The sequence below is a fragment of the Lissotriton helveticus genome, chromosome 1_1, assembly GCF_964261635.1.
Source record: "Lissotriton helveticus chromosome 1_1, aLisHel1.1, whole genome shotgun sequence".
Taxonomy (NCBI): domain Eukaryota; kingdom Metazoa; phylum Chordata; class Amphibia; order Caudata; family Salamandridae; genus Lissotriton; species Lissotriton helveticus.
The window spans coordinates 843442684-843466943 of record NC_136057.1 but is presented as its reverse complement, the minus strand read 5'-3'; the positions used below and the strand labels follow the sequence as shown (position 1 = coordinate 843466943).

The window sequence follows — 24260 nt, the reverse complement described above, 5'->3', positions numbered from 1 at the left end:
AGTTTGAACTCACTGTTTTTAGTGAAATTCAATATGTTCTGAGAACAGCAAAAATAAACTATCTAACATGTTGTACAAATTATTCTACAGTTTGTATTGTGTAATTTATATTGTATTCCCATTGTATCACACTAATTTTCCTCTCTTTCAGCTCTCTTTACTCACTCACACTGCCTTTCTCTCATTCTGTTTCACACCCATTCATTTACTCAACTTCTTTCACAACCCCTCATTTCCATTTCAACTGTCTGCATCCCCTCTTTCCCTTGCACCACTTTTCAGCTTTCAGTCTCTCTGTTTTACTTCCCTTTTCCGTCTTTTCCTCTTTTGCTCTTTTAGTAATTCCTCTTTACTCACTCAACAGTATTGTCACACTCTGTCACTATAACTCACCCACTCTCCCTCGCTTATCTTTGTTTGCTCCTTTTTTTACCTCTTCTCTCTATTTTCCGTTCACTACCTCTATGTTCTCAGTCCCTCACTCTCCTTGTGTTATGTTCACTTGTGTTTATCTAACTTCTAACATTTCTCTTAGAACAACTTCACTGCTCCTCTCTCATCGTTCTTCCCCCCATTTCTTTTAGTCCGGTTCCATTACTACCCCTCATTTCCTATCTTTCAATGTTCTTCTCTTTACTTTCATCACCGAATCACTTTCTCTCAGTACCACTGCTTTAGTCCTCTTCTCCTCTCTTTCTTTCTTTTGCTCCCTTACTCATTTTCCTTTCTTCACTCATTGTACTCCACTTCACTCAGTTCTTCCCTTAGTCTCTCTGTGTACTAAATTCCTCACTCCTTTTCCCTCAATCCTTCTATATTATCCTCTCTCCCTTCATCCCTTCACTCTATGACTCTGCTTCACTTACTCTCAGTTATCTTCCACTCCTCATTCTTCTAAATGCATCCTTAATTAGACTAATTTCCCTCTCAGTCATTGTCTTTTTACTTACTCCTGTTTCCTGATTTAGTTTTGCTAACTCGCATTCTTTTAGTATATTTCTTACCTTCAGTTCATTTCTCTCTTCTTATCTTCCTCTCTGTCAGTGAATCTATATGCCTTACTCTTAGTAATTTGCTCTCCTTCTATTTCTTTTACCCTCTTTTTGTCCTTCTACATAACTTTTTTTCCCTTTCTGTGTCTTTCACTCGTACTTTATTTCTTAATACACTTTTATGATTTTTAACCCCTTCATTTGTATCTTTTATTTTAAATTATATATTTGACTAATTATAACTTATTATTTCTTCTCTCTTTCACAGATCCAAAGTGTAGTAAAATTTTTTAATTAAAGTTACATTAATTATATGGTAAGTGTGACTAAAAAAATGTAGTTTGTCATCACCCTTTGCTTTAACCTCACTATTATTCTCTCAGCCTACCTCATTCCTGTTTCCTTACTCTGCTTCCCTCACTTATTCTTATCCTGCATGTTTACTCCCCTTTCCCTAACTCCCCTTCCACATTCAACTTCTTTCAGTCCCCCTTCTTTACTTCCCTTAACCTCTGTTCCCTTCTTTTGCTCCCTCACTCATTCCCTTTCCCTTAATCATTTACTTCACTCCTGTCACTCCTTCTCTCAGTCCGTCTGTCCTCACAGTTCCTCACTTCCGTTCCTTCAGTTTGTCTCTCTTACCGTCGCTGTCTCTGTCCCCTCATTCTGTCAATACTTTTTCGTCATGCTCACTCCCTACAACTCACCCACACTCCTTCACTTACCTTTCTTTGCTGCTTCACTCACTCCCTTTCAGTCACTCCTTCCTTTACTCTCTCTCTCCTTTCTCTCTGTCACTCCCCATGTCTTACCCTTATTCACTTTTATCCACCGTCTTTCACCCCTCTTTACTTAGAGTCACTACTTTTTTCTAATCCTCCCTCACTGTTTTACTATCTAATACACAGTCCCTTTGTGTTGCTCCCTCTAGCTCTCTTTCTCTTAACATCACTCTCTCTGTCCCTTTCCCTCATGCTCACTCCTTCATTCTTTTTTTTTTGGTGCGCGCCCCAGTACGCGTACCGGGGAGCGTACCGTTACGCGTACCATGGAGAAAAAAGAATGACAGAGTTTTTTTAAAATGTTGGTTTTGTTTTATAAATTAGAGGTAGTTCTAAAAAGAACTGTTTTTTTAATTCTTTTTGTTTTATTTTTTTTATTGTTTTTTTGAACATTTTTAACTTTTTTTGGCTTTTCTGAACAGTTTTATATATTTTTTGTATTTTTTATGGGGAGAAACAAAAAACAGGGAATTGAAAACGTCTCAACTGGAGCAACAAAAAAAAATCAGGAAAAATTAAGGTTTCTTCGGGCATTTGTGGTTATCACCAGCAACATTGATGAGTGTTATGCTTTGCTCACCATAACTATTTGTTTTGTTACAATATATACAAACAATTTTGTATCCCCCAAACTTTGTTTGTATATTTGGGACCGTCTCCCTTGCCTCTGGACCCGATGGAGTGGGTTCTTTGTTTGTTGAGGTTCTGGATGATGATTGGGGTAGGTTTCTGCAGAGTTCCCTTACCTCTGCTGCAGAATAGTTGTTAGGGTGCAAACGCAGCATGTGCCGAATCATAGTATGATTCCCAAAGGAATATTTTTTTGCAGGGTTCCCCCTGGATAGCACAGCACCACAGATGAGACAGGTCACCTTCGCAGCTTTTACTTTTTTGGAACCCCTTGGGATTTTATAAAACTCCCATATGAAGTGCTCCCTAGGTTTGTATGGGGTTGTGTCTTCAGGCAGGAACTGCCTTCTCTCTTCCTCCTCTTCCTCCTCTTCCTCCTCCTCCTCCTCTTCTTCTTGACCACCAATGTGATGTTCTGGTGGTCCTTGTGGTGGTGGTGGTGGTGGGGCAGATGCTCCAGCTGCTGATAGTACTGTAGCCATATCTGTAAGCAAAAAACAGGTCTTCCTCACTCAAAGAACAAAGTGAGAATGAGGAAAAAAGGTGGGGGCTTTCATCATTTGGAAAACAAAACTGTTCTGAACCAATGAAAAGTGTTATTTTCAAGTCACATGATCTGGGCTTTCATCATTTGGAAACCAAAACTGATCTGAACCAATGAAAAGTGTTATTTTCAGGTCACATGACCCGACGCGCTTACGCTACGCGCCCCTGTGCGCTCCCAGGGGCGCGCCCCGGGTCGCGCCCGGCGGCGCTTACGTTGCGCGATCGTATGCGCTAGGGCGCTTCCGGGTGCGCTTACGCCGTGCATCACAAGACGCATCACGCGGTTACGCAATACGTCACGATGTTGTTTTCGCTCGCGGCAATAGCGCTAATGGGACGCTCACCGGTACGCGCCCCGGGGCGCGCCGTAACTCAGCGCTCACCGGTGAGCGCATCAGTACGCGCCCTGGGAGCGTTCCAGGGCAAAAAAAATTACAAAAACATAAAAAAAACAGTATTACATAATTATACAATATAAAATTCATTATAAAAAATATTACATTTCATACCTATAGAGATTTGCTATTAAAAAACCTATGAAATTCACTGATAAAACCATAGGTTTCACACCAGTTATAGTTAGGAATTAGCATTTAAAAAACCTATTAAATTCACTGAAAAAACCATAGGTTTCACACCAGTTATAGTTAGCTGGAAATTTTACTCGCATAAAACTAATGAAATTCCCACGTTATAGTTAGTTGGACTCACTATAACTTGCACGTGCAATGCACTGCTGATGACGTCACATATTACATCACTCATGACATGGTCAGTGACATCACTCATGACATCACTGATGACACCATCCTTGTGACAGAGTGACAGACCTCCTTTCACTGTAATGTAACCCTGGAAACACATATTCAAAAATAGAAACTAAAATTTTCAAAAAAATGCAGATACCCATACCAGTTACAACAACCAATTCAATAATTCCACCATCTATATACACATCCACTCATTGACCAACAGTTCTATATAGTCACTCATACATATACTCACTCATCATATGCAGTGATACACCTATACATCCTGTTACACACCGACAGTCATCCAAAAGATACTCTCACACATACTCACACATGCAAATAAACTATTGAACATCCATTTATTTGCATATACAGCTATACACACACTACCACCTTACTTCTAAGGAAACTTACACATACTTACTCTCTTAAACAATCACTTATAGAAACACATACTTATTTAAACAGGAACTCTTACAATCCCTCACTCTCACATATAGGGCCAGATGTAGGTAGGCGTTTACCGGGTGGTAACGGCCGAAATCGGCCGTTACCGACCGGTAAAAGCAATTTGACATGTAGGTCCCTGTATTTTACAGACTCGGTAAATTTACCGATAGGTAAATTTACCGAGTATGTAAAATACCGAGTCGATATCATTACTGATTCCGGTAAATTGGTATGTAGGTGGGACTCTTCTGAGTCCCACAAGCAGTACAAAATCGGTATTTTACCATCAAATACTACTTGATGGTAAAATACCGATTCTGGTGTGCATGCACATGTGTGCATGCACACCTATGCCATATGACAGGCAGACCTGCCCTTAGGGCAGGTATGCCTGCCACATGGCACCCGAGCCTCTTTTGGGGGTGCCAGAGGGTGTCAAAGTGACACCCCCTGCACCCTTGTGACAGTCGGTATTTTCCGATGCGGTAAATACCGACCGGTAAATGCCCATTCAATCCTATGGCCTTCAAAGCCCATAGGAATGAATGGGCATTAACTGGTCGGTATTTACCGCATCGGTAAATACCGACTGTTTCCGATTCGGTAATTGCACATCTGCATTTACCTACATCTCGGTACTTTTATTTTCCGACCTCTGAAATACCGAGTCGGTATGACTCGGTATTTAAGAGGTCGGAAAATAAAATTTACCTACATCTGGCCCATACTCACTTATATACATCAATATTCACATATATTAGATTAAATCATATGTAGTTACTGATAAAGACACTAGTGAGACAGTCATGCATTCACTAACACACACATATACACACTCATCCACCCATACAGTCCTGCACACATGCTGTCTTCAAAACACATACAAAGAGAGAGTCAGTCATTCATGCATCTATGTGCTAAGTAATACCCCCACCAAACCATACAAACACTTATACTGATACTAAGAAAAACATCTAATAACCCATATACATACACATGTAGCTACTTACCAACCCATGCAGCCACTTATACACAAAGCGAAACACTAATACATATATTTAAATATTTAAACATTACTCTCTAATATATGTATTTACTAAGATACACTTAATAAACCAGTTAACCAATCAAATGTTTTTTTTTAAATCCATGTAAACACTTATTTAAACATTTATTCTTCCATCAACTTTTACATATACATATATAACACATATTTATTTTTCAGAAAGACACACATTCACTGGATGGTGTCATCAGTGATGTCATGAGTGATGTCACTGACCATGTCATGAGTGATGTAATATGTGACGTCATCAGCAGTGCATTGCACGCGCAAGTTATAGTGAGTCCAACTAACTATAACGTGGGAATTTCATTGGTTTTATGCGAGTAAAATTTCCAGCTAACTATAACTGCTGTGAAACCTATGGTTTTTTCAGTGAATTTAATAGGTTTTTTAAATGCTAATTCCTAACTATAACTGGTGTGAAACCTATGGTTTTTTCAGTGAATATATATATATATATATTTGCAAAGGTTACCCCTTCGAGTGGAGGACACGCTCGGAATAGCTCCATATGACAGGTAGGTATCGCAGGACAATCTCCTCCTTGTTCAGCCTACGCGTTTCGGGCAGGGAACACCCTTCATCATGGGCAATCAGTGGAAATGATGGAAGGTTGTCCTGCGATACCTACCTGTTATATGGAGCTATTCCGAGCGTGTCCTCCACTCGAAGGGGTAACTTTTGCATATATATATATATATATATATATATATATATATATATATATATATATATATATGTATATTTTAAGAGTGACATATTTTAATTAATTTAACAGTTACTCCTGAAGGTGTGTAATTTGTTTTTCCTCCCTCCTTTGTTTTCTATGGGAATGTCTTGCAGTATCAGTGAGTGGACATGTGTGTGGTGCTTGACTTACTCCAGGGCTGGGCTGGAGTATATTTCCTCCTGTTTTGACATCCTTACAGCTGTAGTATCTTTACAAGCATAGTTTAACAATAGCAATGGACTTACTCAATCATGTGTGTGGGTGTGTGTTTGTATTAAAAATGTCATCCCTAAGCCCCCACTTAACTTTTCTTACACCCCTCCCATTTAGGGCCCGATTCAGATGCGGTTTGGAAATCATTCTGACCGAGTTGGATTGGGAATGGTTTCTGACCGACTCGGATCGAGAGAGTCCAATCGACGGTGTACGATGCATCCGGCTGCTTCCAGATACGATTTGGTTGGACTCCCGTTGACTTCAATGGGAACCTATATTCCAACCAAATGCACTGTGCAGGGCTGGTAAGGGGGGACCCAAGGGTACCCCCACTGGTCCGATTGGGAATGCTCTGGGTTCAGTGGGGCCTGCTACAGGCCCCCAAAGTCTGATTCCGACTTCCAATTCGAGTCGGATGGAACAATTCGGAAAGGCTGTCTGAATCCAGCATCGTAATCAGTTGTTCGGAAACACAGTCCGTAGAGAAGTACGGTTCTGCTCTTTACGGCTAGGTCATTCTGAATGCTGTCGGGTTCGGATTAGGATATTCCTAACGCCTAACTCGCATCGTACTCGGTCGGTTGGAAACCTTTCGGATTCGGTTGGAAAAACACGTTCCCGATCCGATTCGGATGGAGCAAATGCCGCTAGGAGGCCTTCCTAACCACATCGGAATCAGGCCCTTAGTAGTAAGTGTTCCCTATTTGTTAGTCACTCCACCTTGTACCTCCCACATTAACTACTGAAAGGTATATCTCGATATACGGAAAGCCACCGAGGGGGCTCTCTGCACAGAAAAGAGAAGAAAGGCTTAGATGGGGGTCTTGTTGCTCTTGACTGTAAGAAATTTGGTCACAACCACATACACTCATCTTTGTAGTGTCACACTGTCAGAGGAACAAAACTAGGGTCTGTGGGTCGGGGCCTCTCCGTCCTTAAGGACAGCCAGCTCCTGAGTAAGTGGAGCCCACCTGTTACCTGGAGTTAGTGATTTAATGATCATCTTTTCCACATAAATCTAAAAGTATTTCTCCTGCAGTCACATTGTTTAACCATAACCTGAACATAAGTGGCGACTGATAAACTTTTAAAAGGATAGGGTGAAGATATGGCCGTTGAATTTAATCAAGCAAACTAAGTGAGGCAGACTTTATTTAGGAGGTATTGGAGTGTTCTTCCCCAAAAAATAGTTTAAAAAATAAGGCCAACAGGTGCATTTTATAGCATTTTTCACATGAATTGGCTGAAAATGCAGAAGTTCTGAAGGAGCACGTTTTTGTAGCGGCAAAGCAGGGGAATTTCCAGCAGAACAAAAATTGCCTAAGGACCTTTTGTGTTTCAGTCATTTAAAAAAATCGAATTATGCAATTTCACATGGCTTATCATTGTTCATGACGACCACAGAGCATCCCTATAGACCTCGCTTTTCCATCCTCCTTCTTCCAGGAAGATTCCCAGTTATGAGGTATGACTATAGAGCTGCTTGAAAGGGCCAAGGTGAAGCAATCAAAAGCTATATGCATCTCACAATCACAGTTGTAGCCATTAGCTATAGACTCACCCTACAGCTTCACACAACAGTAATATTGCTCGATACCACTCAGATAAAAGTTGTAAACGGATTTTGGAAAAATTATCACTTTCTCAGAAAAAAATAGGCTTGACATTATGAGAAAATGCAGACATTTCATCATTAAATATATATATTTTTGGATACATTACCTAAGTTGGCCAAAACGTACGCTTATCAGTGTCAGGAAAATATATATTTGGACCTCACACTTAACCATGTCATGTTCTTCTTACATTCACATGAACTGCTGTCAGACATCAACAGCTTGTGCCTATTTATCACCATTGTCAAATACTAGGGACCCTGTTATATGAGAGTGATTTTCAGTGCCATTATGCCAGAAATAGCCAGAATTATGATAAGAATGGTGCAGGGACGGGCCTCTGTCACTCTGTGGAAGTGCCACTATTATGTTAACGATAATAAGGATGTTGTCAGGATTAGCCACTATACATGAAGGATAACCAAAATGTCATTAAGAATGCCCTCAATGAAAGGCCACTGTTATGTCAGGATTAGAACAAGCATTGAAAATACAATAGGTCTCGCCTTTGATTAAGCTAAAGCCATTTGTTTTGCTAATGGTATTGTATAGCAAAGCAAATGGCTTTAACTTAATAAAAGGCGAGAGCTATTGCATTTTTAATGCTTGTTATTAGAGGACAGGGTTCCCACGAAGAACATTACAGTTTCTGTGAAGCATGGCAAAGAATCTTCCCTAGAGAGACACCCGCACCCCTTGATGTTCCAGAGCCATTTATTAGACAACCGTTAACTAGGCTTCGAAGTCCCGAAAAAGCAAACTACTGGCTTTTGAGAGACTTGGCGCTACAGCGCAGCTTTTTGTCACTGTCAGGCGCTATACAAATCAGAGAAACGAACGCATGCTTAATTAAATAAACTGTGAACGTTTTCACACTGTGGTAAGCTCTCACTTCCAACTTCAAATATACTTCGATTGCATATCTATTTTCTACGTTCGACTGCAGACTCTGCCAGCCTTAAACACATCTCTCCTCACTTCTCCCAGCACAATATCACAACAGACTTATTCCCCAGCATATCATGTACTCGACACGTGCTTTAGGTAAGCTCAGCTCTGATTGGCTCCAATTTCCTGCCCGTACGGCGCGCTCATACCCAATTAAATGTACCTGTCATATTTTATCACCCTACCACAATAGATATCTCAATTACACATTATGCAATCTACATTACAATTATGTCATTTTCGCACCTTGTTGATGGGTTAAACGTTGCGACAGTAGCAGAGCAAAAAATGTGTGCAATCAAACAATGTTTCTACTTACTTTTACTTCTGTGCTTGCCAATCGCCGCAATCTAAAGTAAACGAGCTGGTGGCCCTGGAAACGCCTCCCCTGCCTGCTATTTGTGTTATAGTGTTATATTTGTAGACGGAGCGGTGGGGAAATGGAGGGAGTCCTGCGATGGGTTGAAAGAGTGAGAGGTAAATACGGGGCGGGCTCCAAGATAAACAAGCATTTGCAATGCCATAGGTCTCGCATTAGGAAAGTGTGGGCTATTGGTATTGTAAATGACAATTTTTTTTAATATGTGTTGGCTTTGAAAATATCTAAATTAATAGCATTGTTATTCACAAAGTCAATAGCCTACACTTTCCTAATGCGAGTCCTATTGGCTACGGCAATGCTTGTTAGTAGCAAGCAAGGACAGTGCTGTTGTGGTGCTGGGTGATGATGTGGTTGGGCTGAGTGATGTGGTGGTGTATTAGAGTGATGTGGTGGTGTATTAGAGGAATGTGATGGTATATTAGAGTGATGTGGTGGTGTACCAGAGTGATGTGGTGGTGTCCCCGAGTGATGCGGTGGTGTCCCCGAGTGATGCGGTGGTGTCCCTGAGTGATGTGGTGGTGTCCTTGAATGATGTGGTGGTGTCCCTGAGTGATGTGGTGGTGTCCCTGAGTGATGTGGTGGTGTTCCTGAGTGATGTGGTGGTGTTCCTGAGTGATGTGGTGGTGTCCCAGAGTGATGTGGTGGTGTCCCTCAGTGATGTGGCAGTGCCCCTGAGTGATGTGGTGGTGCCCCTGAGTGATGTGGTGGTGTTCCTGAGTGATGTGGTGGTGTTCCTGAGTGATGTGGTGGTGTCCCAGAGTGATATGGTGGTGTCCCCGAGTGATGTGGTGGTGCCCCCGAGTGATGTGGTGGTGCCCCCGAGTGATGTGGTGGTGCCCCCGAGTGATGTGGTGGTGTCCCCGAGTGATGTGGTGGTGTTCCTGAGTGATGTGGTGGTGTCCCCGAGTGATGTGGTGGTGTCCCCGAGTGATGTGGTGGTGTCCCTGAGTGATGTGGTGGTGTCCCTGAGTGATGTGCTGGTGCCCCTGAGTTGTGCCCCTGAATGATGTAGTGGTGCCCCTGAGTGATGTGGTGGTGCCCCTGAGTGATGTGGTGGTGCCCCTGAGTGATGTTGTGGTGTCCCTGAGTGATGTGGTGGTGTCCCTGAGTGATGTGGTGGTGTTCCTGAGTGATGTGACAGTGTTCCTGAGTGATGTGGTAGTGTCACTGAGTGATGTGGTTGTGTCCCCGAGTGATATGGAGGTGTCCCTGAGTGATGTGGTGGTGTCCCTGAGTGATGTGGTGGTGCCCCTGCGTGATGTGGTGGTGTCCATGAGTGATGTGGTGGTGTTCCTGAGTGATGTGGTGGTTTCCCCGAGTGATGTGGTGGTGTCCCCGAGTGATGTGGTGGTGTCCCCGAGTGATGTGGTAGTGTCCCCGAGTGATGTGGTGGTGTCCCCGAGTGATGTGGTGGTGTCCCCGAGTAATGTGGTGGTGTCCCCGAGTGATGTTGTGGTGTCCCAGAGTGATGTGGTGGTGCCCCTGAGTGATGTGGTGGTGCCCCTGAGTGATGTGGTGGTGTTCCTGAGTGATGTGGTGGTGTTCCTGAGTGATGTGGTGGTGTTCCTGAGTGAATTGGTGGTGTTCCAGAGTGATGTGGTGGTGTCCCTGAGTGATGTGGTGGTGCCCCTGAGTGATGTGGTGGTGCCCCTGAGTGATGTGGTGGTGTCCCCGAGTGATGTGGTGGTGTTCCTGAGTGATGTGGTGGTGTCCCTGAGTGATGTGGTGGTGTCCCTGAGTGATGTGGTGGTGCCCCTGAGCGGTGCCCCCGATTGATGTGGTGGTGTCCCTGAGTGATGTGGTGGTACCCCTGAGTGATGTGGTGGTGCCCCTGAGTGATGTGGTGGTGTCCCCGAGTGATGTGGTGGTGTCCCTGAGTGATGTGGTGGTGTTCCTGAGTGATGTGGTGGTGTCCCTGAGTTATGTGGTGGTGTTCCTGAGTGGTGTGGTGGTGTCCCTGAGTGATGTGGTGGTGTCCCTGAGTGATGTGGTGGTGCCCCTGAGTGGTGCCTCTGAGTGATGTGGTGGTGCCCTTGAGTGATGTGGTGGTGTCCCTGAGTGATGTGGTGGTGTCCTTGAGTGATGTGGTGGTGTTCCTGAGTGATGTGGTAGTGTCCCTGAGTGATGTGGTGGTGTCCATGAGTGATGTGGTGGTGTCCCTGAGTGATGTGGTGGTGTCCCTGAGTGATGTGCTGGTGCCCCTGAGTGGTGCCCCTGAATGATGTAGTGGTGCCCCTGAGTGATGTGGTGGTGCCCCTGAGTGATGTGGTGGTGCCCCTGAGTGATGTTGTGGTGTCCCTGAGTGATGTGGTGGTGTCCCTGAGTGATGTGGTGGTGTTCCTGAGTGATGTGGCGGTGTTCCTGAGTGATGTGGTAGTGTCCCTGAGTGATGTGGTTGTGTCCCCGAGTGATATGGTGGTGTCCCTGAGTGATGTGGTGGTGTCCCTGAGTGATGTGGTGGTGCCCCTGCGTGATGTGGTGGTGTCCATGAGTGATGTGGTGGTGTTCCTGAGCGATGTGGTGGTTTCCCCGAGTGATGTGGTGGTGTCCCCGAGTGATGTGGTGGTGTCCCCGAGTGATGTGGTAGTGTCCCCGAGTGATGTGGTGGTGTCCCCGAGTGATGTGGTGGTGTCCCCGAGTAATGTGGTGGTGTCCCCGAGTGATGTTGTGGTGTCCCAGAGTGATGTGGTGGTGCCCCTGAGTGATGTGGTGGTGCCCCTGAGTGATGTGGTGCTGTTCCTGAGTGATGTGGTGGTGTTCCTGAGTGATGTGGTGGTGTTCCTGAGTGAAGTGGTGGTGTTCCAGAGTGATGTGGTGGTGTCCCTGAGTGATGTGGTGGTGTCCCTGAGTGATGTGGTGGTGTCCCTGAGTGATGTGGTGGTGCCCCTGAGTGATGTGGTGGTGTCCCCGAGTGATGTGGTGGTGTCCCCGAGTGATGTGGTGGTGTCCCCGAGTGATGTGGTGGTGTCCCTGAGTTATGTGGTGGTGTTCCTGAGTGGTGTGGTGGTGTCCCTGAGTGATGTGGTGGTGTCCCTGAGTGATGTGGTGGTGCCCCTGAGTGGTGCCTCTGAGTGATGTGGTGGTGTCCCTGAGTGATGTGGTGGTGTCCTTGAGTGATGTGGTGGTGTGTCCGAGTGATGTGGTGGTGTCCCCGAGTGATGTGGTGGTGTCCCCGAGTGATGTGGTGGTGTCCCTGAGTTATGTGGTGGTGTTCCTGAGTGGTGTGGTGGTGTCCCTGAGTGATGTGGTGGTGTCCCTGAGTGATGTGGTGGTGCCCCTGAGTGGTGCCTCTGAGTGATGTGGTGGTGTCCCTGAGTGATGTGGTGGTGTCCTTGAGTGATGTGGTGGTGTTCCTGAGTGGTGTGGTGGTGTCCCTGAGTGATGTGGTGGTGTCCCCGAGTGATGTGGTGGTGTCCCCGAGTTATGTGGTGGTGTTCCTGAGTGGTGTGGTGGTGTCCCTGAGTGATGTGGCGGTGCCCCTGAGTGGTGCCTCTGAGTGATGTGGTGGTGTCCCTGAGTGATGTGGTGGTGTCCTTGAGTGATGTGGTGGTGTCCTTGAGTGATGTGGTGGTGTTCCTGAGTGATGTGGTAGTGTCCCTGAGTGATGTGGTGGTGCCCCTGAGTGATGTGGTGGTGTCCCTGGGTGATGTGTTGGTGCCCCTGAGTGATGTGGTGGTGTCCCTGAGCGATGTGGTAGTGCCCCTGAGTGATGTGGTGGTCATGTGGTGGTCATGTGGTGGTGCCCCTGAGTGATGTGGTGGTGTCCCTGAGTGATGTGGTGGTGTAAATGTAAATGTAAATGTATTGCGACTTATATAGCGCACGTATCACCCGAAGGTATCAAGGCGCTTGCTTAGGGAACCCGTCCTGGTATTCCCCTGTGAGATACCCCGGCAGGGTATCCACAAGGTGAAAGCCAGGCATCCCGCCGCGAGGGGCCGTAGTGGAGATTAAGCAAGCTATTGCCCAGAGTCGCAGAGTGTGACCCCGTGAGTCGAGTAGGCACCGGAGCGAGAATTGTCGAGTCTGTGGAATTTTTGAGCCCGAGACCCGCCGAGGCGGGGAATCGAACCCTGGTCCACGGCCGATCTCAGCATCCGGGTCTGCCGCCTCTAACCACTGAGCCACGCTTCTCCTGAGTGATGTGGTGGTACCCCTGAGTTATGTGGTGGTGTTCCTGAGTGATGTGGTGGTGTCCCTGAGTGATGTGGTGGTGTCCCTGAGTGATGTGGTGGTGCCCCTGAGTGGTGCCTCTGAGTGATGTGGTGGTGCCCTTGAGTGATGTGGTGGTGTCCCTGAGTGATGTGGTGGTGTCCCTGAGTGATGTGGTGGTGTTCCTGAGTGATGTGGTGGTGTCCCTGAGTGATGTGGTGGTGTCCCTGAGTGATGTGGTGGTGCCCCTGAGTGGTGCCTCTGAGTGATGTGGTGGTGTCCCTGAGTGATGTGGTGGTGTCCTTGAGTGATGTGGTGGTGTTCCTGAGTGGTGTGGTGGTGTCCCTGAGTGATGTGGTGGTGTCCCCGAGTGATGTGGTGGTGTCCCCGAGTTATGTGGTGGTGTTCCTGAGTGGTGTGGTGGTGTCCCTGAGTGATGTGGTGGTGCCCCTGAGTGGTGCCTCTGAGTGATGTGGTGGTGCCCTTGAGTGATGTGGTGGTGTCCCTGAGTGATGTGGTGGTGTCCCTGAGTGATGTGGTGGTGTTCCTGAGTGATGTGGTGGTGTCCCTGAGTGGTGTGGTGGTGTCCCCAAGTGATGTCGTGGTGTCCCAGAGTGATGTATGGAAGAGAAGAGCCAGGGCAAACAATATGAAACGACAAGGTTGAAAGCGAGAGAGAGGGGAAGAAACAGAGGTAAGGAGAGAGAGAGCTGGAAGAAGAACAGACCATGAAAACAAGTAAATAAAGGCTCACAAGAGCGAGGCCAGCAAGTTCAGGAGTGCATTCCTTTGAAGTCTGATGCTGAGGCTCTGACAAATGGTGGTGTGCAAGCGGCTTCCTTTCAAGTCTGATGCGGGGGGGGGGTGGGAGAGCAAATGGTGAGCATGCGCCCGGTGCACATGCACTGCCCATAATCCGCATTCCAAAGCCCTCTGGCAGCCTTTCCTGTAGCCCCTACATAAGTCTCGCCAGAGCAATGCGCAAGCACATTGGCTCAGGCGAGACCTAAAAAGGCTTCTTAGACAAAGCATCAGTAAAGCCTTGGTAAGGGAATCCTACCGCCAGTGGGTGTAGGTCTGTTGTTGCGCGGCGATGCCATTTTCTTAGTGCATTGGTAAGGGTTTCAAAGGGGATACAAGCCCTAAATTAGGTGCTGTGCTTATCAGGAAAGGGCTGGCTCTAAGGGAGCCTGTTTTCGGTAAGATTGTTAAAAGGCACAAAAGGCACGCAGCTGCAGAAAATACTGTGCAGCGACAGTTGTGCCGATTTTAATTTTAAAAATGAAAGCATGGTCGCCATAATTGCATGCAGCTGAAGCACCTGAACATAACATAAAGCGCTAGGTGCAATGCGCTGGCAAAAAAAAGCAATTCCAATCGCAGATAAGAAAACAAAGGTGTGGTCACCATTATTAAAGCTGAAGCCCAAAAACATAAGATAAAGCACGGAATCGCACCGGATAATATAACAAAGGGCCACGCGGTCACCCTGGCTCTGCACACTCTCGGGTCTCCTGTGAGAACGAGGTGCAAGAGCCCTGCAGCACTAGAAGGCAGCGCGAGGCCGGACTCTCGGGGGGGATGGAGGGGGTGTCGCGGGCTATGGAAGGCAACAACATCACAACGGGGGCGGGGTTGAGTTTACTTTATCCCCCGCCTAACACTTGGCTTCAGGACTGTGCAGCGCAAGCGCTTTCCCCTCCGCCGTCACTCACCTAGTACACGCCGGCACTGCAGTCACGTGCTGTTGTCTCCCGTGAAGTGTTCTGGCCCATGAGCACTATGGTGGTGACCCTGAGCTCCCCGCTGCTCTCCTTAGTGTTCCAGCTTAGCACCACACCCTTCCTTCCTTTAAAAAGCACACTTGAAGGGGGTGGGAGTAAAGGAGATGCATACAATGGGAGGGGGCAGGAGCAAAGTGAACAAGGACAAAAGTGAGTGGGAGAAAAGTAAAAGACGATATGAAATTACTAAAGAAGCCGATGCAAAATTAAACAAGTTTTTTACCTCCTTTTGCGCCCACCATTATTCAATGTGTAAAAAAAATGTTTTCGACGAAGTGCACAGCCCGTCCCGCTAGTGGTGGGTGTGAAAGTGGGAAAGTGAAAGCATGCTTAGCGTGCTTCAAGAACAAAACAAAACCAGTGTACACAAGCACACTGCCTCCTGTGACGTTTGCGGCGGCGGAATGGCAAAAAAAGTGCTTACCCACTAATTAGAAGCAAGTGTCTACCGGCGCCAGTAAAACATCCAATCCCGGAGGGCAGGGCCTAGGTGGACAGGGTGGCAACCAGGAGGGAATAATAATGCCTCAGGTGCAATCAGTACACTGACTTTTGCATAATTTGTGACGCCAAACGACATGCACAAATGAAAACTGCAGGGGGAGCAGAAACACGACTTCGGAATCCATATCGATTCAAAGAAGCTCTCGCATGCCGAGCGCAGCGCATGCGCGCTGCTAACGCCAAGTGAGACCTAATAATGGCCAAATATGCCAGGGCCACAATAGTCCTTGGTCACCACTGAACCAACAGTTGCCCCCCACACCGTACACATACATGGAGTCTCAATCACACACAAAGCAGCTGACTCACATATACTCATGTGCACATATTCACATGCCAAACTACACACAACATTCATGTTTCTTCACCTCTGCCTCCTCCTCCTCACCTACCTCCAGGCGGTGAACCTGGTTTGCAGCACTGTTCCTAAGTACTTTCTCATTGAGTCCTTCCAAGCTCTGCCTAATGTTTTTTGGGCAAGCATCAGTGGATGGTGGGTGGAGAGAGTGGCGGGTCCCCACATTAAGTGTCATGATGCCAGGCTGCCCAAGTTCCCAGGAGATGGAGAGTTTGTGGCTGTAACTCTGCACCTTGAGCCCTGATGCGGCCCAGCACTTGCATCTGAGTGGTCCAGGATAGGCAAGGAGAGGATGGAGGACTGGAGATACAGGCAAACTCAAATAAATTCTGCCACTCCATTAGGCACGAGGAACGTGGGATGGGTTCCCAACGTTTCACAGGCTGTAGTGGAGTCAATAAATACAGTAACTATTTAAACAAGGTGGAAAATACCAACATCAACTTCAGGGCAAGGACCATGGTCATAGTGCCTGCTTTACAAAGGGATGAATGGCACCATGGCCAAAGTAGGATTTCAATTGATGACCCGGAGTATCCATTGCTGTTGTTGGTACTAGATGGCTGCACAAGACTCTAATGTATATATCATCTCGACACAGGGCCCTGTGTGGAAAGCTTTGTGCCGCTTTTGTTGCTGGTGGCTGATATTGCAGCTATGCTGCAAAACCGGCCCCCAGTAACAAAAACACCCCCCGCAGGGGTCTAAAACGGCCCCCACCCTAGCGGCCCACGGGGGAAACGCCCGGTGCCCGCTACGGCCAGTCCGGCCAGTCCGGCCCTGTGTGGAGATAAGCTTTAATGTCAGGATTAATATCAAAACTTTCTTGTTCACGCCTAGCTACCTCAACTATATTGGGAATCAGGGTTGGATTGGGATCAGAAATCTGCCCGGGCACGCTAAAAAAAGGGGCCCACATTTGCATATTGCCTTTCCACAAAACACGGCTTCGGCGAAGTTTTATATACACCTGTAAACAAGTGAGGCCACTTCTGCTCAGGCCTCCTGCCCCCACAGTACAGTACAGTTTATGGGATATGTCTTGGCAATTCTAAAATGTACATTCAGAGGATAATATGGAGTAATGCTTAAGATGGATGATCCTTGTTTTGTTACCTAGTAGTTACCTAGTAGTATTTATGTTAGAGTAAACCTTAACAGCAATACTGTCAGGAGAGTGCATATATTTTACAGTAAGTAACATAATCTATTTAAATGAAGAAAAATATCATGTTAGAACACCACTATTATTAAATAAACAGCAGATATGGGACTTAAGGTTGGGAGCAGGGGACAGATACAGAATTACGGTGCTGCGACTCAGCCATTTGCGGTTGCAAATGGCTCATTTATTGAATAGCATTTTACTATGTAATAAACCCAAATTGTGATTCATTCACATGTTATAGAATCACAATTTAGGTTTGCGGCTATATACCTATTCAGCATTTGGATGGGGCGTGTTAGGGTATCACTCCGAAATATTGAATTGCAGAGGGGCGTATTAATATTTTGCAACCGGATTCGGTTGCAAAATATTTATTAACAACTGAACGGTAATGGCAAGGCATTCGGAATCGGAATGGGGTGCAGAGGGACCCTTTCCCCTTTGTGAATGTTAAATATATATATTTTTAGAGTAACCTACCCTTAAAAAATGGCGGTTACAAGTTTAATTTCCTTTCCTTTCTTTTTAAACGCATTCTGTTTTTCCATGTTGCTTTTTTTCTAGATTGCTTTATTTAAAAGACATCACAGACATAATGGTCTTCTGACCTCAGCAGTCTAGCGTCCAATTTATAGTGTATCACATTTTGCGACCTACCTTATTAATATTCATGAAGAAGGTCTAATTGCAACAGACTATAAATTGGGTTTTTGTGAACCGACATATCGGTGCATAGTGCATAATTTGCAACGCCTTTTAGCGAGTCCATTCTTAGAACATCTGGCCCTAAATTATGTGGCAGAGTTGACTGAACGATGGAGCTAGGAAATGCATATTTTGTGGCAAATTTGTGGTACCTCTTTCCATTTAAAAACAGCTCTGCAGTACAGTATAGAACATTAGTCACTATTTATGTGTCTCACTGAAAGGAATTTTAGGATTCAAGACATGGAACCTAAAATGAGATTACATGTTTGTGATTCTTCTAAATATGGAGTGATCTGTGGAAATAACTCCAGCTTTCAGAACAATGTCTGTAATATGAACATGAATTTGTATTAACAAATAAAGGCCACGAAGGAATCATGTTATCCGCTCTGTTTGAATTACACTTAGGTATTTAAGGTTTTTGTTTGTTGCTACATATAAAACCTCTTCCCTTATTCATCAAGTCAGGATGTGTCCACTATCACTTACTACCTCTTTACAAGGCATGGCTGATTACTGTAATCCTCAGCTGAAAGTGACCAATTAACTTTCACAATGTTCTTTTCATGGTATGGCACCCCATATGCAACAGTTTTAACCCCTTCGACGCTGATGACGAGCTGGGCTCGTCATGAGGTAGCCTCCTCGCACGCTCATGACGAGCCCAGCTCGTCATGAAACATGGGAATGAGTAAATCTCAGCGTACGGGCGGAATTCCGCCCGCACGCATGCGGTTAATAACTTAAGACTATTCCAGAAACAACCTTTTGCAACAGATGGAATTGTGTGGAAAATGCAGCACCATCATATTTTTCGTGCAAAGTCATGCAGTCATCCGGATCTTGACCAGTAAGCAAAGAAATCCGATGTTCGGTTAAATCAATAAGGGAGAAAGGGAGTTAGGCTGTGGGTGGCAGGGATGCGTGATAAATAGATGTTTATATCAGGACACTCCTCACATCATTCCACAGTTGGTTTTCCAAATGTTACTGCAACTTCCTATGGGCTTCTCAGATTCTCCTCTGTGTTTTGCAGCCAGCATTTTATCTACTGTAGCAGAATTGCATAACATGTGTACTACATGCCAGTAACATTATAGACCAATAGTTATTTTGCACCCATTGACCTTTCCATCACCTTACCATCTTGCAATTAATGGTTACCGTATGAATGGAAAGAAAGGCCTTACAAGAGTAACCATTGCATCGCTTAGAAAATGATGTGTTAATTGTGAATTATGATCAGGAATGCTTGTTACTTTCAGGACAAATTGGAGGATCCGGTGACAATAGAAGTACTTTTCAGAATACAAAAGGGCATCGGAGACATGTTCAATGAATATGGATTATTTTCTAAAGGGATTCATTACCTCCAGAATGCCCGGGATACACTTGTCTGTCTTCCATCAGAGGTCTTAAACAGGAATCCAGATTTATTGCAGCAGAAAGGTAACTAATTATTGACAAATATCAAAAATTGCATTCTTCAGGTTTGATACACATTCCTGTTTCTTCAGGAACATTAAAGATGAAAATTGTATTTATAATATGCATGTCAAAAATGTAAAGAATTGTTAAATATTTTGTTGGTGCGGTGAGTGTGCCTGTAAGTCTCTAACATATGTTGTAGAAAGTGCACCCAAGACTTGAAGGTTAAATGACACTTGTGGACTGTATCACCTATTGTGCTATCTACTACAGTGGCAGTGCAAGCATGGATACAGGCCTACCCTCTGTAGCCTGACTGTTGCAGTGTAAAGCCTGCAGTAGGAGCTGTGTTAAAACAACCCTTTATGATAGGTAAAAACCTCCCTTTTAAATATTGGTAAGTCACTCCTTTGTAGGCCTTGTAGCCATGCTAAATTTGTAAAAAAGAATAAGCGTCAGGGCCCTCTCCAGGAGACCACTGCAGCTTGCACCACTTGCTGCCTCTGCGAGACCTGCCAATGACAGCACCAACAAACTACTAATCTGCACACTCTTAAAAGTGTAACAATTTCAGGCTCCCAAAGCTATGAAAATGGCAAATGGCATGTGTGGTTGGTATTAGTAATTTATTATTGTGTAACTCCCTTAGGTATAAAAAGCATTGGTTGTGTGCCACATTAACCCTATACCATACACTTTACTGGCAGCATAGTTCACATTAACAGTCAACCACAGTTATATAGAAATCCCTAATTGCATACGGTGTTCAATCTGTATACAACTGTTCAGAGAAAGCCAAGTTCCTAAAAATACTGAACGCCTGTTCCAAAAGGAATTCCCTACCATGGACAACTTTTATTTATATCAAACCCTGACAATTACCGAACCTACATTCAGAAATAAAGTTGAAATCAGCAGAGAAGTGGGTCCTGTAAACTGTATTGACTGTATGGAGAGCGTTTACCCTGTACCAGACTGTTTGCAGACAGTGAAACTCTCATGAGAAAGACACTACAGTGTATTTAAAAGTATCTACTAAGAACAGTGGACACTCTATGCAGCACTTGTTAAAAACAGACACCATTTGCTTAAAATAAGCAATGCCTGAAGGTGCTAAATATTATACAACATGCAATCTTCATACTGTGGTGAAAACTTTACAGATAGCCCATTCTCTGAAGCAAAACAAGTACATGTAGATAGCTTAATACCTGGTGGACGCAGTCTTCTATATTAAGTAGAAATGGTCATGCTGAGACGATTCTGTCTAATAACTCAAGGCAGCTTACAATACTTAGTATGTAGTATGTAGAACCTTTGCCCTTCTGGAAACTTTTTCGGCAGTACCAAAAAAACTTTTTGGGAACATAATGAACACAAATCATCAACTGTCACTTGCACACACAGTTATTCTTCTATACAAACATTTATAACGTGTTTAATACCTCTACCCACCTATGATGCATTAGAAGCACATGTGTTTTGTAAACAGTTACAATGCCCATTAGCTGGACACAAACTGTACACAATTAGGTAGAGAAGTAATATGGTAGTTACTCACCACTATGTAAACTACAAAACGAAAGAGGAAAAAAGCACATTGGATGATGTCATCAGTGATGTCATCAATAATGTCATTTGTGATGTCATCAGTGATGTCATAAATGATGTCATAGAACATGTCATGAGTGGTGTAATAAATGAGGTCATAAGTATTGCATAGCGGGGGCTCAAGTTACAGTTAGCTCTGGTAACTATAACTGGTGAATGTCTGCAGGTTGTTTTGTTCAAAACTTTAATACTGTCACTAAAAAATTCACCTAACTATAATGTTACTTTAACTTTGGTTTTTTCAGTGAATTTCTAAGTTTTGTGATTTTTAAAAAAACAACATCTTTTGATATATATATCACTTACCTTATTTATATTAACCTGCGTGGCAAAGCTATGCGTTGGAAAGGCAAATGCATGGTAAATGCATGCATTGTAAAAAATTTGTGTAAAAGGCATGTGTGGTGACTGCCTGCGTTGTAACGTGGTACAACCATTAATAGGTTGAATGTATCAACTTTTACAGGAGAGACAGGCTGATAGCTTGGAGTTTACAGCTGTTAGGTAGACTACAAGATTTGGCCAGCAGGTGACTAAACATCAAGTATCAGCAAGCATTGCTTATAGCCATAAGAATTTAAACCACTCTTGGCTGAAAATTCACAGTCATAAAGTAATTTAAGATACATATTATACTCCTAAAATGTACCACAATCAGGGCTGTCAGAAAGACTCAGCATGTTTTTGCTGCTCTAATCACCCCTCAAATCTTTTTCCACTGTATTAAAATTCAGACGTAGTAGACATAAGTATTATAAGAAATTAGTAAATTGATTGATACCTACCCCTTCCCCACAGCAAAAACCATAATATTGGGCCCCTCTCTATTGATACCTCTGAAATACACAGGCAATGCTTTTGCCCCAATGGTAATAGCCAGATTTCAAATTGCGATACTGTGGTTAGGTAGGAACCCACTGACAGCGGAGAAATAGGAGCATCAACCTGTAGTTGTTTGCGTGCTCACAATGGCAATCTTTCAAAACAATAGTGAACGCAAACAAACCTGGGAACCTATGGTCACTGATGCACACATATAATATTGACTCGTGATAATTAAGTCAACAGTGAAGGATCAGAGACATTAAAGACAAAGGGACAGGTAGAATATTTTAATAACTATATCGTTTACCAAGTTATTTGATTTACGTCACCAGGCACATCATCTCTTAGAATTGCCCTCTTTGGATTTTCACTGTACTTTTGGTGTTTTTTTTCTTTGTTTATGGCTGTCATTTTTATGGAATGCATTTTACGAAATAAAAAAAATAAAAAAAACAATTCCATATTACTAGACTACCATTTGCTCTACTTTTTAAAAACTTTTTATTACTGACTCAAAACACATCAGTCTTTTACCATCGTTCAACTACCCGTGTTTCTTTGAAGCTAAGCTGCATATGTCGTTTTTATTTTTTATATAGCCTTCCCAATTTTCATCTTTTAATTTACTTTGGAGACCAACAGTATTCCACTTTAATATTCAGTACATGGCATGTGAATAGGAGGCAGGTTTTTGGGGTGTACTGGTTTGAGGGGGCTTTGGTTGTGAAACCTGTTATACTGATGTACTGTTTCAGTAGTGACACAGCGCCCCAAGCCCAATCACTATTTCCAGGGCGTTCCTTCTTGCCCATGCTATCAATTGTCAAACATATTTCATTTCCCTTACGTGGTCCAGATTCACGTGTAAATTGGCCAACCTTTTGGTGTAATTCGAGCTGGGTCTGCCCAATCCCCATAATCTTCTGTGCTTATGTTCATGATATTGTAGCGTTCTTGGTATGTGACCGGGACTTCGGGGTATTATTCCTGCTTGGCGAGGAGATACCCCAACTACAGAGGGAGTCCACGCGCCTCAGTACCACGTGTGCTAGTGCCGCTGTGCCCCGTGTTCCTTGTGTCAACTACTCGAAGTCCTCTCGTTCCTTGTGGTGGAATCTCATAACGTATATCTTCCGAGGTGACGTGAGATAGACGTGAAAAGGGCTTCATGAGCTTCAGTGTGCGACTTCTGTTTAGAATGTCCTGTGGTCAGGTGAGGAGAACAATGGGGTGAAAACCTCTATTTTATTTTCCTTCACCTGTTTGACGCTCCTCTACCCAGGGTTTGCATGTGTAGTACCCTCCTCTGTCAGGCTCCCCATCTGTATCAAACTCTGTTGGCATGCATGGTCCAATCCTTTGTTGACATTGCTCAGCACAGTGTTGTTGCGTCCTCACAGTGTTGTTCGCTCTCGATTTCTCCTTCTTTAGGTAGTTCCATATCCCCAGAAGGATAATTTGCATTCATACTGCCAGATATGTAAATGTAAATGTAAATGTATTGCAACTTATATAGCGCACGTATCACCCGAAGGTATCAAGGCGCTTGCTTAGGGAACCCGTCCTGGTATTCCCCTGTGAGATACCCCGGCAGGGTATCCACAAGGTGAAAGCCAGGCATCCCGCCGCGAGGGGCCATAGTGGAGATTAAGCAAGCTATTGCCCAGAGTCGCAGAGTGTGACCCCGTGAGTCGAGTAGGCACCAGAGTGAGAATTGTCGAGTCCGTGGAATTTTTGAGCCCGAGCCCCGCCGAGGCGGGGAATCGAACCCTGGTCTACGGCCGATCTCAGCATCCGGGTCTGCCGCCTCTAACCACTGAGCCACGCTTCTCCACTATATATTAAGCTCGGCTGTTTTTCGTTCCTAATGAGAGCCAGTGTTTGATCTATCAAGGAAATTTGCTTCAAATTCAGCAGCTTTGGGTCTTAATGAAGGATTTGTTTTTGCAGTGGGTGTTGTCGGGCCATTACTCCTGGTTGGGTCTTTCGCACAGCACTTCTTACGGCATCTCATTGCCTGTGTCACTCAAACACTGTCCTCTGCTACCTGTAGGAATCTCTTCTATAGGGGTGCGCTCTGCACGTTTCTTTACGTAGTAAGCCCGCTCTCGGCCACCTCATGGGTCGTCTCTTACTGGGCGAATAACTTGTACCGGGCATCGCCAGTTGTATTGAAATCCATACAATCTTTGCATCTTTTTGCTCCCTTTGTTTCTATAATTCTCATTTGCCTTCTTGTCGTTTTTATTTAAAATGTTATCATCCTTTGGTTTGTAGTGCAGACTTGGGGTCGTTTCCTGGTTTACATTTTGATGGAGTTGGTTAACGGACAAAAGTTTATGAATACTCCCAAAGTCATAAGTTTTTGGGTGTTCCCCAACTTTCATACCATCATACTAAGTTCACTTCTGCACAGTGAGTAATTTTACACTCTGGTGGTGAAATATTATGTGTACTTAAATCCATTTACGCATGTAAACTCATGCCCTCTGGCTACACAACATGAACTCACAACGCTGAAATAACCCATTTGCGCACCAAGAACCATGATCGTATGTATTATGAACACATTTGAATCCTCAATCTGTGACATACAATGCATTCATTCTTAA

The 24260-nt window shown here is 44.6% G+C and overlaps 1 protein-coding gene across 1 annotated transcript in view; it reads left to right on the top strand.

Moving 5' to 3' along the window:
- LOC144817928 (putative tetratricopeptide repeat protein 41) overlaps positions 1 to 24260 on the top strand; it is a 391161-nt gene that overhangs the window by 296933 nt on the left and 69968 nt on the right. Inside the window, exon 10 of the mRNA XM_078674882.1 lies at positions 19050 to 19233. Within this exon, the coding sequence (XP_078531008.1) occupies positions 19050 to 19233 (184 nt within the window). The remainder of the gene's footprint in view (positions 1 to 19049; positions 19234 to 24260) is intronic.